Source organism: Fringilla coelebs (genome assembly GCF_963513975.1).
Source record: "Fringilla coelebs genome assembly, chromosome: 32".
Classification (NCBI taxonomy): domain Eukaryota; kingdom Metazoa; phylum Chordata; class Aves; order Passeriformes; family Fringillidae; genus Fringilla; species Fringilla coelebs.
Genome location: NC_140058.1, coordinates 1,422,794 through 1,441,477, shown reverse-complemented (window position 1 = coordinate 1,441,477; position 18,684 = coordinate 1,422,794). Strand labels below are relative to the sequence as shown.

General features: G+C 60.9%; 2 protein-coding genes across 2 annotated transcripts; one reads left to right on the top strand and one right to left on the bottom strand.

Moving 5' to 3' along the window:
• Window positions 1–773: 773 nt before the first annotated feature.
• LOC311164402 (nucleus accumbens-associated protein 1-like) lies at window positions 774–13,920 on the bottom strand (the record flags this gene model as incomplete). Its single annotated transcript, XM_084223841.1, has 7 exons — window positions 13,829–13,920; window positions 10,644–11,028; window positions 6,176–6,728; window positions 3,897–4,073; window positions 2,009–2,114; window positions 1,834–1,931; window positions 774–781 (listed from the first exon to the last, which is right to left on the bottom strand). Exons 2-7 carry the CDS (start codon window positions 11,007–11,009, stop codon window positions 774–776), a joined length of 1,308 nt encoding a protein of 435 aa, XP_084079967.1. The 5' UTR covers window positions 11,010–11,028; window positions 13,829–13,920.
• Window positions 13,921–15,247: 1,327 nt separating this feature from the next.
• On the top strand, window positions 15,248–16,554 carry LOC311164443 (leydig cell tumor 10 kDa protein). Its single transcript, XM_084223905.1, has 3 exons — window positions 15,248–15,376; window positions 15,563–15,618; window positions 15,736–16,554. Exons 1-3 carry the CDS (start codon window positions 15,286–15,288, stop codon window positions 15,874–15,876), a joined length of 288 nt encoding a protein of 95 aa, XP_084080031.1. The 5' UTR covers window positions 15,248–15,285; the 3' UTR covers window positions 15,877–16,554.
• The last annotated feature ends 2,130 nt before the right edge of the window (window positions 16,555–18,684 follow it).

Here is an 18,684-nt window from a genome sequence, read left to right as displayed (position 1 = left end):
CCCAGAGAGGGGCAGGGGGCAGCCAAGGAGCTGGGGACAGGGTCAGGGGGAGGGTGTGGACACGGGGACAGGGGGGAGGGCGCTGGGGACAGGGGCAGGGGGCGGGCAGGGAGATGGGGAGAGGGTCAGGGGGCAGGCAGGGAGATGGGGACAGGGGGAGGGACACAGGGAGAGGGGCAGGGGGCTGGGACAGGGTCAGGGGGAGGGTGGGGTGATGGGGAGGGGGCTGGGGACAGGGGCAGGGGGCTGGGGACAGGGGCAGGGGGAGGGCAGGGAGATGGGGGAGAGGGTCAGGGGGCGGGCAGGGACTTGGGGAGAGGGGGAGGGAGCGGACAGGAGTGAGGGGAGAGGGGCAGGGGGTGGACAGGGAGATGGGGGAGAGGGGGAGGGGGCTGGGGACAGGGGCAGGGGACACCCAAGGACATGGGGACAGGGTCAGGGGGCGGGCAGGGAGCTGGGGACAGGGGCAGGGACCAGGGAGAGGGGCAGGAGGTGGCCAGGGACTGGGGGAGAGGGGCAGGGGGCAGCCAAGGACCCGGGGAGAGGGGCAGGGAGCTGGGGACAGGGTCAGGAGGAGGCCAGGGACTGGGGGAGAGGGGCAGGGGGTGGCCAAGGACCCAGGGAGAGGGTCAGGGGGCGGCCAGGGAGCTGGGGACAGGGGCAGGGACCCAGGGAGAGGGGCAGGAGGTGGCCAGGGACTGGGGGAGAGGGGCAGGGGGAGGCCAAGGACCCGGGGAGAGGGGCAGGGAGCTGGGGACAGGGTCAGGGGGCAGTCAGAGAGCTGGGGAGAGGGGTAAGGGGGAGGCCAGGGAGCTGGGGAGAGGGGCAGGGGGCAGCCAGGGATTCGGGGAGAGGGGGAGGGACCCAGGGACAGGGTCAGGGGGCAGGCAGGGAGATGGGGACAGGGTCAGGGGGCAGTCAGGGAACAGGGGAGAGGGGCAGGGGGCAGCCATGGAGCTGAGGAGAGGGGCAGGGGGTGGCCAGGGACTGGGGGAGAGAGGCAGGGAGCTGGGGACAGGGGCAGGGGGGCAGCCAGGGCACCCCGAGTCTGGTGGGGGCGGTCCTTGGCCCTGGGGTCCCTCCTGTCCCTCCTTGTCCTGTCCCCTCTTTGGGGTCCCCCCATGTCCTCCCTGAAAGTCACTCCTGTCCCATCTTTGGGGTCACTCCTGTCCCACCTCGTCCCTTCTCTGGGGTCCCCCTGAGATCACTCCTGTCCTCCCCTGTCCCCTCTCTGGGGTCCCTTGTCTGTCCCCTCTCTGAGGTCACTCCTGTCCCCTCTCTGGGGTCACTCCTGTCCCACCTTGTCCCCTCTCTGGGGTCCCCCTGGGGTCACTCCTGTCCCCCACCCCATCCCTTTCCTGGGGTCACTCCTGTCCCCTCTGTGGGGTCACTCCTGTCCCCACCTCGTCCCCTCTCTGGGGTCCCACCTTGGCCCCCCCTAAGGTCACTCCTGTCCCCAACCCCATCTCTTTCTTGGGGTCACTCCTGTCCCCTTTGGGGTCACTCCTGTCCCTCCTGTCCCCTCTCTGGGGTCCCCCCATGCCCTTCCTGGGGTCACTCCTGTCCCCTCTCTGGGGTCACTCCTGTCCTCCCCTGTCCCCTCTTTGGGGTCCCTTGTCTGTCCCCTCTCTGAGGTCACTCCTGTCCCCTCTCTGGGGTCCCTCCTGTCCCCCCCATCCCCTCCCTGGCGTCCCCCTCTCCCCTTCCTCCCCTCTCCCCTTTCCCCCCCCAATCCCGCCACCCCTCTCCCCTTCTCCCCACACCCTGACCCCCCCTCCCGGGCTCCCCCCACCCCCCCAAGCCCCCCCAAAGCCCCCCAAGCCCCCCCCTCACATTTGACAGCGTGCAGCACCCGGCTGTCCAGCGGTTTCCTGCTGGGGTCGTTGGTGGACGAGCGGATCCCCGTCCCGCAGCTGTTGGCCAGCGTGTTCCTGCCAGGGCCCAAAAACCCCGTTGGGAACCCCAAAAAGCCTCTCTGGGGGCGGGGGGCACCCCCGGGGGGGCTCACCTGTCGAAGAAGGAGGCGAGCAGGCGGCGCAGCAGCACCTTGTGCCGCGTGCCCGCGCTGACGTGGCAGTTCATCAGCTGCGCCCGCGTGATGTACACGTTGGTGCCTGGGGACAGGGGGGGACAGGGGGGGACAGGGGGATAAGGGGGGTCAGGGGGGGTCAGAAGGGTCAGAGGGACAAGGGGACAGAGGGGTTGGAGGGGGACAGGGGGGTCACAGGGGGACAGAGGGGTCAGAAGGGTCAGGGGGACAAGGGGACAGCGGGGGACAGGGGACAGGGGGGGACAGGGGGGACAGGGGGGTCAGGGGGGGTCAGAAGGGTCAGGGGGACAAGGGGACAAAGGGGTCGGGGGGGACAGAGGGGACAGGGGGTTTAGGGGGGACAAAGGGGACAGAGGGGACATGGGGGACAGAGGGGTCAGAGGGGGACAGGGGGGTCACAGGGGGACAGGGGGGACAGGGGGGGTCAGGGGGGGTCAGAAGGGTCAGGGGGGGACAGAGGACAGGGGGGGTCAGGGGAGTCAGGGGGGTCAGTGGGGTCAGGGGGACAAGGGGACAGAGGGGTCAGGGGGGACAGAGGGGTCAGGGGGCATCAGGGTGGGTCGGGGGGGGGACAGGGGGAGACAGGGGGACAGGGGGGTCAGTGGGATCCCTTGGCCAAGGTCGCACGGCAAGATTTGCATATTTGCATATTTAGTGTTTATATTATATTATATTATATTATGTTATGTTATGTTATGTTATAATCTACAGCATCCCATTGGCAGATGCTCTGCCCAGGGGGAGGAGCCAAGATTTCCTCCCTGGATATAATCTGGAGATCTAGAACATTAATATAATATAATATAATATAATATAATATAATATAATATAATATAATATAATATAATATAATATAATATAATATAATATAATATAATATAATATAATATAATATAATATAATATAATATAATATAATATAATATAATATAATATAATATAATATAATATAACATTACATTACATTACATTATATTGTTATTATTATATTATATTAATGTTCTAGATCTCCAGTTTATATCCAGTGAGGAATGCTCGGCTCCTCCCTCTGGGCAGAGCATCTGCCAATGGAATGCTGTAGATAATTAATATAATATAATGGAGTATAATGAAGTGTGATATGATATGAGATAATATAATATAATGGAATATAATGTAGTATGATATGATATGATATATGATATGATATGATATGATATGATATGATATAATATAATATAATATAATATAATATAATATAATATAATATAATATAATATAATATAATATAATATAATATAATATAATATAATATAATATAATGTAATATACAGCATCCCATTGGCAGATGCTCTGCCCAGAGGGAGGAGCCAAGCTTTCCTCCCTGGATATAATCTGGAGATCTAGAACATTAATATAATATAATATAATATAATATAATATAATATAATATAATATAATATAATATAATATAATATAATATAATATAATATAATATAATATAATATAATATAATATAATATAATATAATATAATATAATATAATATAATATAATATAACATAATATAAATTTTACAGCAATTCGGACAGAGCGGAGGTTTAACAACGCATACAATTTAAATCATAAAATAAATTTTAAAAATTAAAAAAAATTACTAAAATAAAATTTAATTTTTGCCATTTCAATTTTATACCTTAAATTTTTATCATTTAAATTTTTATCATTTAAATTTTTACCACTTAAACGTAGCGGGGGCAATTTCACATCCCCACCCCGGGGGGAGCCTCCTGCCTCCCTCCGCCCCCTCCCCAGACCCAACCGACCCCCCAGGCCCCCGGTGAGACCCCTCCCAGTCCGTCCCAGTACCGGTGACCAGCTCCAGCTTCTCGGCGGGGTCGCCCTCGTCGTAGAGCTTGGGGTGGCAGCGGTTCCCGATCTGCGTCACCAGCTCGGCCGGCAGCGACGCCAGGTCCTGCCGCAGGCGGGCGCGGGCCCGGGGCTCGGGGGGCGGCTGCTCGGGCAGGGCCTCCACCTTCTCTGCTGCTGGGAGGGGAGGGGGACACGGGGATGGGGCTCTGAGTGTGTGGGGAGGGGGCTCTGGGGGTCCCCGGCACCCCTGTGGTGTCACCTGTGTGGTGTCACCTTTGTGGTGTCACCTGTGGTGTCACCTGTGGGGGGCTCCTTGGGCAGGGCTCCACCTTCTCTGCCGCTGCCAGGGGAGGGGGACACGGGGATGGAGCTCTGAGTGTGTGGGGAGGGGGCTCTGGGGGTCCCTGGTACCCCTGGGGTGTCACATCTGTGGTGTCACCTGTGGTGTCACCTGTGGGGGGCTGCTCGGGCAGGGCTCCACCTTCTCTGCTGCTGGGAGGGGAGGGGGACACGGGGATGGAGCTCTGAGTGTGTGGGGAGGGGGCTCTGGGGGTCCCTGACACCCCTGTGGTGTCACCTGTGGTGTCACCTGTGGTGGGCTCCTTGGGCAGGGCTCCACCTTCTCTGCCGCTGCCAGGGGAGGGGGACACGGGGATGGGGCTCTGAGTGTGTGGGGAGGGGGATTTGGGGGTCCCTGGTACCCCTGTGGTGTCACCTTTGTGGTGTCACCTGTGGGGGGCTGCTTGGGCAGGGCTGCACCTTCTCTGCCGCTGCCAGGGGAGGGGGAGGTGGGCACGGGGCTCTGTGTGTGTGGGGAGGGGGCTCTGGGGGTCCCTGGTACCCCTGGGGTGTCACATCTGTGGTGTCACCTTTGTGGGGTCACCTTTTGGGGGTCAGGGGGGCTGCTCGGGCAGGGCTCCACCTTCTCTGCCGCTGCCAGGGGAGGGGGACACGGGGATGGGGCTCTGAGTGTGTGGGGAGGGGGCTCTGGGGGTCCCTGACACCCCTGGGGTGTCACATCTGTGGTGTCACCTGTGGTGTCACCTGTGGGGGGCTGCTCAGGCAGGGCTCCACCTTCTCTGCCGCTGCCAGGGGAGGGGGAGGTGGGCACGGGGCTCTGCGTGTGTGGGGAGGGGGCTCTGGGGGTCCCTGACACCCCTGGGGTGTCACATCTGTGGTGTCACCTGTGGTGTCACCTGTGGGGGGCTGCTCGGGCAGGGCTCCACCTTCTCTGCCGCTGGGAGGGGAGGGGGACACGGGCATGGAGCTCTGTGTGTGTGGGGAGGGGGCTCTGGGGGTCCCTGACACCCCTGGGGTGTCACCTTTGTGGTGTCACCTTTGTGGTGTCACCTGTGGGGGGCTGCTCAGGCAGGGCTCCACCTTCTCTGCCGCTGCCAGGGGAGGGGGAGGTGGGGATGGAGTTAGGGTTAGGGCACCCCAATCCCCCCAGAGCCCCCCAGGACCCCCCCAGACCCCCCCCATACCTGCAGGCCCCACGTTCATCATGCTGTACATGGTGTACATGTTACAGATCTGCCCAAACTGCTCCCACACCAGAGCCCCCCAATCCCCCCAGAGCCCCCCAGGACCCTCCCCAGAGACCCCCAATCCCCTCAGACCCCCCTGGACCCCCCCAGACCCCCCCATACCTGCCGGCCCCACGTTCATCACGCTGTACATGGTGTACATGTTACAGATCTGCCCAAACTGCTCCCACACCAGAGCCCCCCAGGACCCTCCCCAGAGCCCCCCAATCCCCTCAGGACCCCCCCCAATCCCCTCAGGACCCCCCCCTACCTGCCGGCCCCACGTTCATCATGCTGTACATGGTGTACACGTTACAGATCTGCCTGAACTGCTCCCACACCAGAGCCCCCAGGACCCTCCCCAGAGCCCCCCAATCCCCTCAGACCCCCCAGGACCCCCCCAATCCCCCCCATACCTGCCGGCCCCACGTTCATCATGCTGTACATGGTGTACATGTTACAGATCTGCCCAAACTGCTCCCACACCAGAGACCCCCAGAGCCCCCCAATCCCCCCAGAGCCCCCCAGGACCCCTCCAGGACCCTTCCCAGAGCCCCCCAATCCCCTCAGGACCCCCCCAGACCCCCCCCATACCTGCAGGCCCCACGTTCATCATGCTGTACATGGTGTACATGTTACAGATCTGCCCAAACTGCTCCCACACCAGAGCCCCCCAGAGCCCCCCAGGACCCTCCCCAGAGCCCCCCATGACCCCCCAGAGCCCCCCAATTCCCCCAGACCCCCCCATACCTGCCGGCCCCACGTTCATCATGCTGTACATGGTGTACATGTTACAGATCTGCCGGTACTGCTCGTCCGACCCTTCCTCTCCCGCGTCCTCCTCCTCATCCTCCTCGTTGTGGAACGAGCCGGGGCTGTCGCTGGTGTAGGCGCTGGACGTGCCCCCGGGGCTGGTCTGATCCGCCGCCGTGCCCGCTACGGGGGCGGGCACCGGCACCGGGGTGGCTCCGCCTCCACCTCCGCCGGTACCGCCGGTACCGGGCGCGCTCTGCCGCGGCGCCGCCTCGGAGAACTTGGCCATCTTCCTGCTGCCGTTGCCGGCGGCCGAGGAGGAGGAGGAGGAAGAGGAGGAGTCCTTGGCGGCGCCGTCCCACAGGCGCTTGACCACGAAGGTGCACTGCACGCCGTCGGGCTCGCCCTGCTCCGTCTTGACCCGGGAGACCAGCGGCAGCGCCGCCGGCCAGCCCTGCGCCGCCGAGGTCTGCGCCACCGGGCTCTGCGGCTCCGAGCCCGGCGTCTCGTCCCCGTGCAGCCCCTGCGAGTCGCAGCTCGGAGAGCTCACCTGAGGGAAGGGGGGAATTCACACCCCGTCGGGTTTTGTGGGGAAATGGAGAGGGGGGGATGTGGGGTTTGGGCGGTGGGGAGGGGAGGAGGGGAGGGGGAAGGGGAAAGGGGGGTTTGGAGGGGCAAGGGGAAGGGGATTGGGAGGGTGGGCAGGGGGATTGGAGGGTTGGGAGGGTGGGCAGGGGGTTTGGAGGGTCAGGGGAAAGGGGATTGGGGGGTTTGGAGGGTCAGGGGAAAGGGGATGGGGGGTTTGGAGGGTGGGCAGGGGGATTGTGGGGTTTGGAGGGTGGGCAGGGGGAAAGGGGATTGTGGGGTTTGGAGGGTGGGCAGGGGGATTGCGGGGTTTGGAGGGGCAGGGGAAAGGGGTTTGGAGGGTGGGCAGGGGGACTGCGGGGTTTGGAGGGGAAGGAGGAAAGGGGATTGTGGGGTTTGGAGGGTGAGCAGGGGGATTGTGGGGTTTGGAGGGTGGGCAGGGGGATTGTGGGGTTTGGAGGGTGGGCAGGGGGATTGGGGGGTTTGGAGGGTGGGCAGGGGGATTGGGGGGTTTGGAGGGTGGGCAGGGGGATTGGGGGGTTTGGAGGGTGGGCAGGGGGATTGGGGGGTTTGGAGGGTGGGCAGGGGGATTGCGGGGTTTGGAGCCGCCGAGGTCTGCGCCACCGGGCTCTGCGGCTCCGAGCCCGGCGTCTCGTCCCCGTGCAGCCCCTGCGAGTCGCAGCTCGGAGAGCTCACCTGAGGGAAGGGGGGAATTCACACCCCGTCGGGTTTTGTGGGGAAATGGAGAGGGAGTGGGGTTTGGGTGGTGGGGAGGGGAGGAGGAAGGGGAAAGGGGGGTTTGGAGGGGCAGGGGGAAGGGGATTGGGAGGGTGGGCAGGGGGATTGGAGGGTTTGGAGGGTGGGCAGGGGGTTTGGAGGGTCAGGGGAAAGGGGATTGGGGGGTTTGGAGGGTCAGGGGAAAGGGGATGGGGGGTTTGGAGGGTGGGCAGGGGGATTGTGGGGTTTGGAGGGTGGGCAGGGGGAAAGGGGATTGTGGGGTTTGGAGGGTGGGCAGGGGGATTGCGGGGTTTGGAGGGGCAGGGGAAAGGGGTTTGGAGGGTGGGCAGGGGGACTGCGGGGTTTGGAGGGGAAGGAGGAAAGGGGATTGTGGGGTTTGGAGGGTGAGCAGGGGGATTGTGGGGTTTGGAGGGTGGGCAGGGGGATTGTGGGGTTTGGAGGGTGGGCAGGGGGATTGGGGGGTTTGGAGGGTGGGCAGGGGGATTGGGGGGTTTGGAGGGTGGGTAGGGGGATTGTGGGGTTTGGAGGGTGGGCAGGGGGATTGGGGGGTTTGGAGCCGCCGAGGTCTGCGCCACCGGGCTCTGCGGCTCCGAGCCCGGCGTCTCGTCCCCGTGCAGCCCCTGCGAGTCGCAGCTCGGAGAGCTCACCTGAGGGAAGGGGGGAATTCACACCCCGTCGGGTTTTGTGGGGAAATGGAGAGGGAGTGGGGTTTGGGTGGTGCGGAGGGGAGGAGGAAGGGGAAAGGGGGGTTTGGAGGGGCAGGGGAAAGGGGATTGGGAGGGTGGGCAGGGGGATTGGAGGGTTGGGAGGGTGGGCAGGGGGTTTGGAGGGTCAGGGGAAAGGGGATTGGGGGGTTTGGAGGGTGGGCAGGGGGATTGGGGGGTTTGGAGGGTGGGTAGGGGGATTGGGGGGTTTGGAGGGGCAGGGGGAAAGGGGATTGGGGGGTCGGGGGGAAAGGGGATTGGGGGGTTTGGAGGGGAAGGAGGAAAGGGGATTGTGGGGTTTGGAGGGTGAGCAGGGGGATTGGGGGGTTTGGAGGGTGGGCAGGGGAATTGGGGGGGTTTGGAGGGTGGGCAGGGGGAAAGGGGATTGGGGAGTTTGGAGGGTGGGCAGAGTGAGGGGGGATTGGGGGGTTTGGAGGGTCAGGGGGAAAGGGGATTAGGGGGTTTGGAGAGCGGGCAGGGGGATTGGGGGGTTTGGAGGGTGGGCAGGGGGATTGGGGGGTTTGGAGGGTGGGCAGGGGGATTGGGGGGTTTGGAGGGCGGGCAGGGGGATTGGGGGGTTTGGAGGGTCAGGAGGAAAGGGGATTGGGGGGTTTGGAGGGCGGGCAGGGGGATTGGGGGGTTTGGAGGGTGGGCAGGGGGATTGGGGGGTTTGGAGGGTGGGCAGGGGGATTGGGGGGTTTGGGAGGGTGGGCAGGGGGATTGGGGGGTTTGGAGGGGCAGGGTGAGGGGGGAACGATGAAGGTGACTCCGTGTTGTTAGAAGGCTGATTTATTATTGTTATATTGCACTATGTTATATATATGTATTTTTTATATATATATATACACACACACCATATTATATTACACATATATTACATATTGATGCAATATAATATGATATGATATAAAATGATATCCTATAGCCTTCTAAGAACACGGAGTCAGATTCATCATTTCCTCCTTCCATTAGATTACGCATAAATCATGCCTTAATATTATGAGATATTGTATATTATCATATATCAGAAATATAATGCAGTATAATATAATGTCATATAATGTATTGTGACATAATATAATATAATGTGATATAATATAGTGTGATATACTATGATTTGATATAATATAATATATATGATATAATATAATTATGATATGATATAATGTGTTATAATATAATTATTACATGATATGATATAATTATGCTATGATATATATATGATATATCATATAATATAATGTGATATAATATAATTATGATATGATATAATTATGCTACAATATTATATGATATATGATATATGATGTGATGTGATATGATATAATGTGCTATAATATAATTATGACATGATATGATATAATTACGCTACAATATGATGATATATGACATATGACATATGATATATATGATATATGATGTATGATATGATATAATGTGATATAATTATTACATGATATGACATAATTATGCTACAATATGATATATGATATATGATATATGCTATATGCTATATGATATATGATATGATATGATATGATATGATATGATATGTGATATAATTCTGACATGATATGATATAATTACGCTACAATATGATGTGATATACGATATAAGATATAAGATATATGATATACGATATATGATATGATATGATATATGATATGATACCATATGATATGATATAATGTGATATAATTCTGACATGATATGATATAATTATGCTACAATATGATGTGATATACGATATAAGATATAAGATATATGATATATGACATGATATGATATAATGTGCTATAATTCTGACATGATATGATATAATTATGCTACAATATGATATGATATATGATATACGATATATAATATAATATAATATAATATAATATAATATAATATAATATAATATAATATAATATAATATAATATAATATAATATAATATATGATGTGATATGATATGATACGATATGAGATATGATATGGTATGATATGATATGAAATGGTATGGTATATGATATGATATGATATATGATATGATATGATATGATATTATATTATATGATATGGTATGATATGATATGAAATGATATGATATATGATATGATATGATATTATATTATATGAGATATGATATGATATATGATATGATATTATATGAGATATGATATGATATTATATGATATATGATATGATATGATATGAAATGATATGGTATGATATGATATGAAATGATATGATATATGATATGATATGATATTATATGAGATATGATATGATATGATATGGTATGGTATATGATATGATATATTATATGATATGATATATTATATGATATGATATATTATATGATATATGATACGATATGATATGATATGATACGATACAACACGACGCAACATCACCCCCCCCACCCCCCAAACCCCCCCTCCCCCTCCCCACCTTGAGGAAGAACTCGGTGCCCTTCTCCATGATCTCCTGGATCTGCAGGAAGCCCGCCGTGTACATCAGCAGGAACTGGTCGCCCACGTTCATGCTCAGCCGGCCGGTGTAGCAGAAGCTGAGGATCTGCTGGAAGCTCTGGGGCTGCACGGCGGCCGGCAGCTCCACCACGGCGCTCTTGGAGCTGTGGAACAGGTCTCGGAAGTAGGAGCTGCTGGCGGCCAGCACGGCGCGGTGCGCCTTGAAGGCGTGCCCCTTCACCACCACCGAGACGTCGCAGAACAGCCCCTGCAGCCGCTGCTCGTTCAGGCACTCCAGGATGCTGTTCCCGAAGTTGGGGATCTCCATCTGCAGCGTCTGCGCCATGGCGGGCGCCGGGCGGGGCCTGGGGGGACACAGAGAGGGGAGTTGGGGACAGTGGGGGGACATTGGGGACACTGGCGGGACATTGGGGACAGAAGGGATTGGGGATCTCCATCTGCAGCGTCTGCGCCATGGCGGGCGCCGGGCGGGGCCTGGGGACAGAGAGAGAGGGGACATTGGGGACATTGGGGACATTGGGATCTCCATCTGCAGCGTCTGCGCCATGGCGGGCGCCGGGCGGGGCCTGGGGACAGAGAGGGGACAATTGGGACACTGGGGACATTGGGATCTCCATCTGCAGCGTCTGCGCCATGGCGGGCGCCGGGCGGGGCCTGGGGGACACAACAGGGGACATTGGGGACATTGGGGACAGCAGGGACAGAGAGGGGATTGGGACAGAGAGGGGATTGGGGACATTGGGGACATTGGGGACACTGGGGGGACATTGGGGATCTCCATCTGCAGCGTCTGCGCCATGGCGGGCGCCGGGCGGGGCCTGGGGGACAGAGAGAGAGGACATTGGGGACATTGGGGACATTGGGGACATTGGGGATCTCCATCTGCAGCGTCTGCGCCATGGCGGGCGCCGGGCGGGGCCTGGGGACAGAGAGAGAGGGGACATTGGGGACATTGGGGACAGCGGGGACAGAGAGGGGATTGGGGACATTGGGGACAGTAGGGACAATGGGGACATTGGGGACAGAAAGGGGATTGGGATCTCCATTGTCTGCGCCATGGCGGGCGCCGGGCGGGGCCTGGGGGGACACAGAGAGGGGACATTGGGGACATTAGAGGGGCGTTGGGGACATTGGGGACATTGGGGATCTCCATTTGCAGCGTCTGCGCCATGGCGGGCACCGGGCGGGGCCTGGGGACACAACAGGGGACATTGGGGACACTGGGAGGACATTGGGGACATTTGGGACACTGGGGGGACATTGGGATCTCCATCTGCAGCGTCTGCGCCATGGCAGGCGCCGGGCGGGGCCTGGGGGGACACAACAGGGGACATTGGGGACATTGGAGACACTGGGGGGACACTGGGGACAGAAGGGATTGGGGATCTCCATCTGCAGCGTCTGCGCCATGGCGGGCGCCGGGCGGGGCCTGGGGGACAGAGAGAGGGGACATTGGGGACATTGGGGGGAGCTGGGGACAGCGGGGACAGAGAGGGGAGTTGGGGACAGCACAGGGGGCATTGGGGACCATGGGGACATTGGGAACAGAGAGGGGACTGGGGATCTCCATCGTCTGCGCCATGGCGGGCGCCGGGCGGGTTCTGGGGGACAGAGGGGAGTTGGGGACATTGGGGGACATTGGGGACAGTGGGGACAGTGGGGACAGCAGGGACAGAGGGAGGAGTTGGGGACATTGGGGACACTGGGGGGACATTGGGGATCTCCATCTGCAGCGTCTGCGCCGTGGCGGGGCCTGCAGGGACAAAACTGGAGAGTTGGGGACATTGGGGGGACATTGGGGGGACATTGGGGGACAGTGGGGACAGCAGGGACAAAACTGGAGAGTTGGGGACATTGGGGGGACATTGGGGGGACATTGGGGGACAGTGGGGACAGCAGGGACAAAACTGGAGAGTTGGGGACATTGGGGGGACATTGGGGGGACATTGGGGGACAGTGGGGACAGCAGGGACAAAACTGGAGAGTTGGGGACATTGGGGGGACATTGGGGGGACATTGGGGGACAGTGGGGACAGCAGGGACAGAGGGAGGAGTTAGGGACATTGGGGACATTGGGGGGACATTAGGGGGGCAACAGGGACAGTGGGGACAGCACGGGGGGCGTTGGGGACATCGGGACCTGCAGGGACACAGAGGGGGTTCTGGGGACATTGGGGGGACACTGAGGGGACTTTGGGGGGCAACGGGGGTGTTGGGGACATTGTGGGGCGTTGGGGACAACAGGGACAATGAGGGGACATTGGGGGGACACTGTGGGGCAACGGGGGTGTTGGGGACATTGGGGGGATTGGGGACAATGGGGGGAGCTGGGGTGTGGGGGGACAGCAGGGACAGATGGGGGTTGGGGACATTGGGGGGACACTGGGGGGGTCAGAGAGGGGAGTTGGGGACATTGGGGGGACACTGGGGGGGTCAGAGGGGGAGTTGGGGACATTGGGGGGACACTGGGGGGGCGTTGGGGACAATGGGGGACAGCACGGGGGGCGTTGGGGACATTTTGGGGACACCCCTTCCCCCCTCCCCTCCCCGAGCCTGAGCTGGGACTGGGGGGGGGGGGCATGGGGAGACCCCAGAGGGGAAATGGGGGGGGGGGTCCCCAAATTTTGGGGGGGGGTCGGTGAATCCCCCAGCTGGGGGAGGGGGAGGAGCAGAGAGACCCCAAAACACGGGGGGGGGGGTGGGGGTCACCCAAAGGGACCCCCCCCTCCCTGGGCTGGGGACAGCGGAGCCCCCCCGTGCCCAGCAGGGGAGGGACGGGACCCCCGAGCCCTCCGGGGTGACACCGGGGGGACCCCAAATTTGGGGGGGGGGGTCCCAAAACCCCCAACCCAGGGGGGTCCGCAATGGGGGGGGGGGGAGGGGGGAACCCAATCCCCACACTGGGGTGGGGGGGGGGCACGGACACAGCGCCCCCCATTCCCGGCAGCAGCGGCGGCGGCGGCGTCACCCCGGGGGAACCGGGGGATCCCCGGCGCGGCGGGGGGGGGCGGGAGGCGCCGCAGGCCCGGGGGAACGGGCGGGGGGGGTTTACCGGGCCCGGTGGAGGAGGGAAGCGGAGCAGCGGGGAGGCGGTGCGAGGGGCACGGGGCCGGTTCGGGGCGGGCGGGGCGGTCCGTGCCTTACCGGGGGCCGGGGGCGCTGCGCTGGGGCCGCGGCCGCTGCCGGAGCCGCTGCCGGGGCCGCCGCGCTCAGCGGCCATTCATTGTGCGGCAGGCGCGACCGGCCGAGCGCCGAGCGCGCCGCCCGCGCCTGCGCGACCAGCCGAGCGCCGAATCGTCCACCCGCGCCGCCCGCCGACCGCGCGGGGTTGAACGGGCGGGAGAGGCGGAAAACGAGCGGGGAAGGCGCGGGGAAGGCGTGGGGAGCGCGGGGAAAAGGTGCGGGGTGCTGGCGCACCGCGCCCCGCGGGACGGGTAGGGCGGGATCGGTGCCTCCCCGCGCCGCCGGCCGGCGATGCCGCGGGGTGGCGATTCGGAGCGGAGGGCGGAGGTTTTCTGACCCTGCGCGGCCGCCGTGGTCACGTGAGCGGCGCAAGATGGCGGCGCCCATGTGAGAGGCGGCGCGGGGCGGCGCGCGCGGGAGAGCGGTGGGGGGACACGGAGGGGACGGGGGGGACGGGGACAAGGAGAGTTCCGGAGGGCTCGGGGGGACACACCGGGGGTTTAACCCCCGCCCCCGGCCTTGCCACGTGCTGGGCAGGGGGCGGCAGGGGGGAGCTCGGTGCGACCCCCGGTCCCGCTTTTTCCGGGGGGGGGGGGGGGGTCTCCCCATTCTGACGGGGCTTCCGTGTCCTCCCCCCGCTCCCATTCCCCACCTCTTCCTCCCCTTTTCTCGCCCAAATTCCGCCGTTTTCTCCACAAAACCGCTCCGGTGCTGCCGTGACCCCCCCCCGCCCCATGACCCCGCACTCGGGACCCTCTGCAGCGACCCCCGGTGCCCCCGCCACGGACGGAGCTTCCCCAACGGCGGGGCGACCTCGGAGGGGTCGGGGGCGATCCCGGGGCCGTGGGGCTTGGGGGGGTCCTGGGGGGCTTTGGGCACTCTGGGGGGGGGTCCAGGGGCAGTAACGCCCCGGTATATCCCGGCAGCCTTTGCGGCAGCCCTGCCTCGGTATATGCCGGCACCCTTTGCGGCAGCAATGCCCCGGTGTATCCCAGCACCCCTTGCGGCAGCATTGCCCCGGTATATCCCAGCAGGCTTTGCGGTAGCAATGCCCCGGTATATCCCAGCACCCCTTGCGGCAGCATCGCCTCGGTATATCCCGGCACCCTTTGCGGCAGCATTGCCTCGGTATATCCCAGCACCCCTTGCGGCAGCATTGCCTCGGTATATCCCGGCACCCTTTGCGGCAGCATTGCCTCGGTATATCCCAGCACCCTTTGCGGCAGCAATGCCCCGGTATATCCCATCACCCCTCGCGGCAGTTCCGCCCCGGTATATCCCAGCACCCTTTGCGGCAGCAATGCCCCGGTATATCCCAGCACCCCTTGCGGCAGCAATGCCCCGGTATATCCCAGCACCCCTTGCGGCACTTCCGCCCCGGTGTATCCCAGCATGCCCCGCGCTCCCTCACGGCCGCCATGGCGCAGGGCCGCCCCAAGGCCGCGGCCAAGCGCCCCAAAGCGGCGGCGGCGGCGGCGTCCCGGAGCACTCGGGGCCCACGGAAAGGAGGTACGGCGACTCCCACGACCACGGGAACGGCGCCCAGGCCGCTCCGGGGGATCCCTCCGCGGATTCCTCAGGAGGCCTCAGGCGCCGGGGCTGTGAGGGAGGCCCCGGTTGGACCGGGGGGGGGGGGTCCCGGTAAAGACCCGGGGGGGGATCCCGGGGGTCTCACGGCAGCCTCGCTCCCCGCAGGCCGCACCATCGCCCCCAAGAAGCTGCGGGTGATCCAGCAGCAGAAGCTGAAGAAGGTGAGGAGGGGTCCCTGAGGAGGGGTCGGGTCTGAGGAGGGGTCGGTCTGAGGGGGGGTCGGTCTGGCGGGGGTCCCACCGTGCCCCCCCCCCGACCCCTCCCCGGTGCTCTGGCAGCGGCTGGAGGTGGGGATCCGGCTGAGGATCGAGCGGGAGGCGGTGCAGAGGGCGCAGGGAGCGCTGCCCAAGAAGTTGGCGGTGGTGACGGCGCCCAAGGGCGGCAAGGACAAGGACGGGGCCGGGAAGGGCCGCGGATGAACCCCCGGGACGGGCCTGAACCCCAAAAACACCCGGGGAGCGAGACCTGAACCCCCGGGGAGCAACCCTGAACCCCAAAAACACCCGGGGAGCGAGACCTGAACCCCTCAGGACCCCCAAGAATGGGCCCTGAACCCCTCAAAACCCCCAGGAACGACCCCTGAAGGCCCCAAAACTGCCCGGGAATGAGCCCTGAACCCCCAAAACACCCGGGGAGAGAGCCCTGAACCCCTCAGAACCCCCAGGAACGGGCCCTGAACCCCCAGAACACCCGGGAATGGGCCCAGAACCCCCAAAAAACCCGGGGAGTGAGACCTGAACCCCCCAAAACCCCCAAGAATGGGCCCTGAACCCCCCAAAAACCCCCAGGAATGGGCTCTGAACCCCCAAAACCGTCAGGAATGGGCCCTGAACCCCCCCAAAACCCCCCAAGAACGACCCCTAAACCCCCAAGAATGAGCCCTGAACCCCTCAAAAACCCCCAGGAACGACCCCTGAACCCCCCAAAACCCCCAGGAACGACCCCTGAACCCCCAAAACCCCCAGGAACGACCCCTGAACCCCTCAAAACCCCCAAGAATGGGCCCTGAACCCCCCAAAAACCCCAGGAATGGGCCCTGAACACCCCAAAACCCCCAAGAATGGGCCCTGAACCCCCAAAACCCCCAAGAATGGGCCCTGAACACCCCCAAAACCCCCCAGGAACGATCCCTGAACCCCCCAAAATCCCCAGGAACGACCCCTGAACCCCCAAAAACCCCCAGGAATGACCCTTGAACACCCCAAAACCGTCAGGAACGACCCCTGAACCCCCCAAAAACCCCCAGGAATGGGCCCTGAACACCCCAAAACCCCCAGGAACGACCCCTGAACCCCCAAAACCCCCAAGAACGGGCCCTGAACCCCCAAAACCCCCAGGAACGACCCCTGAACACCCCAAAACCCCCAAGAATGGGCCCTGAAACCCCAAAACCCCCAAGAACGGGCCCTGAACCCCCCAAAAACCCCAAGAATGAGCCCTGAACCCCCCAAAAACCCCCAAGAATGGGCCCTGAACCCCCCAAAAACCCCCCAGGAACGACCCCTGAACCCCCCAAAACCCCCAGGAACGACCCCTGAACCCCCAAAACCCCCCAGGAACGACCCCTGAACCCCTCAAAACCCCCTGGGAATGACCCCTGAACCCCTAAAACCCTCAGGAACGACCCCTGAACCCCCAAAACACCCAAGAACGGGCCCTGAACCCCCCCAAAAACCCCCAGGAATGGGCTCTGAACCCCCAAAACCGTCAGGAATGGGCCCTGAACCCCCCCAAAACCCCCCAAGAACGACCCCTAAACCCCCAGGAATGGGCCCTGAAGGCCCCAAAACCCCCAGGAACGATCCCTGAACCCCTAAAAACCCCCAGGAACGACCCCTGAAGACCCCAAAAACCCCCCAGGAACGACCCCTGAACCCCCAAAACCCCCAGGAACGACCCCTGAAGACCCCAAAAACCCCCCAGGAACGACCCCTGAACCCCCAAAAACCCCCAGGAACGGGCCCTGAACCCCTCAAAACCCCCAAGAATGGGCCCTGAACCCCTCAAAACCCCCAAGAATGGGCCCTGAACCCCCCAAAAACCCCCAGGAACGACCCCTGAACCCCCCAAAAACCCCCAGGAATGGGCCCTGAACCCCCAAAAACCCCCAAGAATGGGCTCTGAACCCCCAAAAACCCCCAGGAACGACCCCTGAACCCCCAAAACCCCCAGGAACGACCCCTGAACCCCTCAAAAACGGACCCTGAACCCCCAAAAACCCCCAAGAATGGGCCCTGAACCCCCCAAAACCCCCAGGAACGACCCCTGAACCCCCCAAAAACTCCGGGACCGACCCCTGAACCCCCCAAAACCCCCAGGAACGACCCCTGAACCCCCCAAAACCCCCAGGAACGACCCCTGAACCCCCCAAAACCCCGAGGAACGACCCCTGAACCCCCCAAAAACCCCAGGAACGACCCCTGAACCCCCCAAAAACGACCCCTGACCCCCCCTGTGAGCCCCACGAGGGTCTGGGGGTGTCCAGGATCCTCCCAGCCCCCTCCCCATAAATAATAAAAATGATTTTTTTTCTGTCCTGCCCCCCTGTTTGATTTTTTGGGGGGGTCCAGAAGGGATTGGGGAGATCCTGGAGGGGATTTTTGGGGAGGGGGCGATTTTGGGGGGGGGTCAAAGGTCCTCGGGGGTCTCTGGGTGCCCAAGGGGGTTCCCCTGTCTCATATTGGGGGGGATCCCGGGGTCTTCAGGGGGGTTTTGGGGATTCTGGGGGTGTTTGAGAGGATCCTGGGGAGGGGCTTGGGGGTCTCAGGGGGTCTTGGGGGGTCTAAATGGGTCTGGGGGTGCTCTTGGGGGTCTAAATGGGTCTGGGGGTGCTCTCAGTGGGTCTGGGGTTGCCCTCGGGGGTCTAAATGGGTCTGGGGGTGCTCTGGGGGGATCCTGGTGGGTCTGGGGGTGCTCTTGGGGGTCTCAGTGGGTCTGGGGGTGCTCTGGGGGGTCTCAGTGGGTCTGGGGGTGCTCTGGGGGGATCCTGGTGGGTCTGGGGGTGCTCTCGGGGGTCTCAGGGGGTCTGGGGGTGCTCTCGGGGGGATCCTGGTGGGTCTGGGGGTGCTCTTGGGGGTCTAAATGGGTCTGGGGGTGCTCTCAGTGGGTCTGGGGGTGCTCTCGGTGGGTCTGGGGGTGCCCTCGAGGGGGTCCTGGTGGGTCTGGGGCTGCTCTGGGGGGATCCTGGTGGGTCTGGGGGTGCTCTCGGGGGTCTCAGTGGGTCTGGG

Coding starts and splice junctions, on each gene's coding strand:
- LOC311164443 (XM_084223905.1), top strand. CDS start 15,286: ATGGCGCAGGGCCGCCCCAAGGCCGCGGCCAAGCGCCCCAAAGCGGCG. Junction 15,377..15,562: donor TCGGGGCCCACGGAAAGGAG/GTACGGCGACTC, acceptor CGCTCCCCGCAG/GCCGCACCATCGCCCCCAAG. Junction 15,619..15,735: donor AGCAGCAGAAGCTGAAGAAG/GTGAGGAGGGGT, acceptor GTGCTCTGGCAG/CGGCTGGAGGTGGGGATCCG.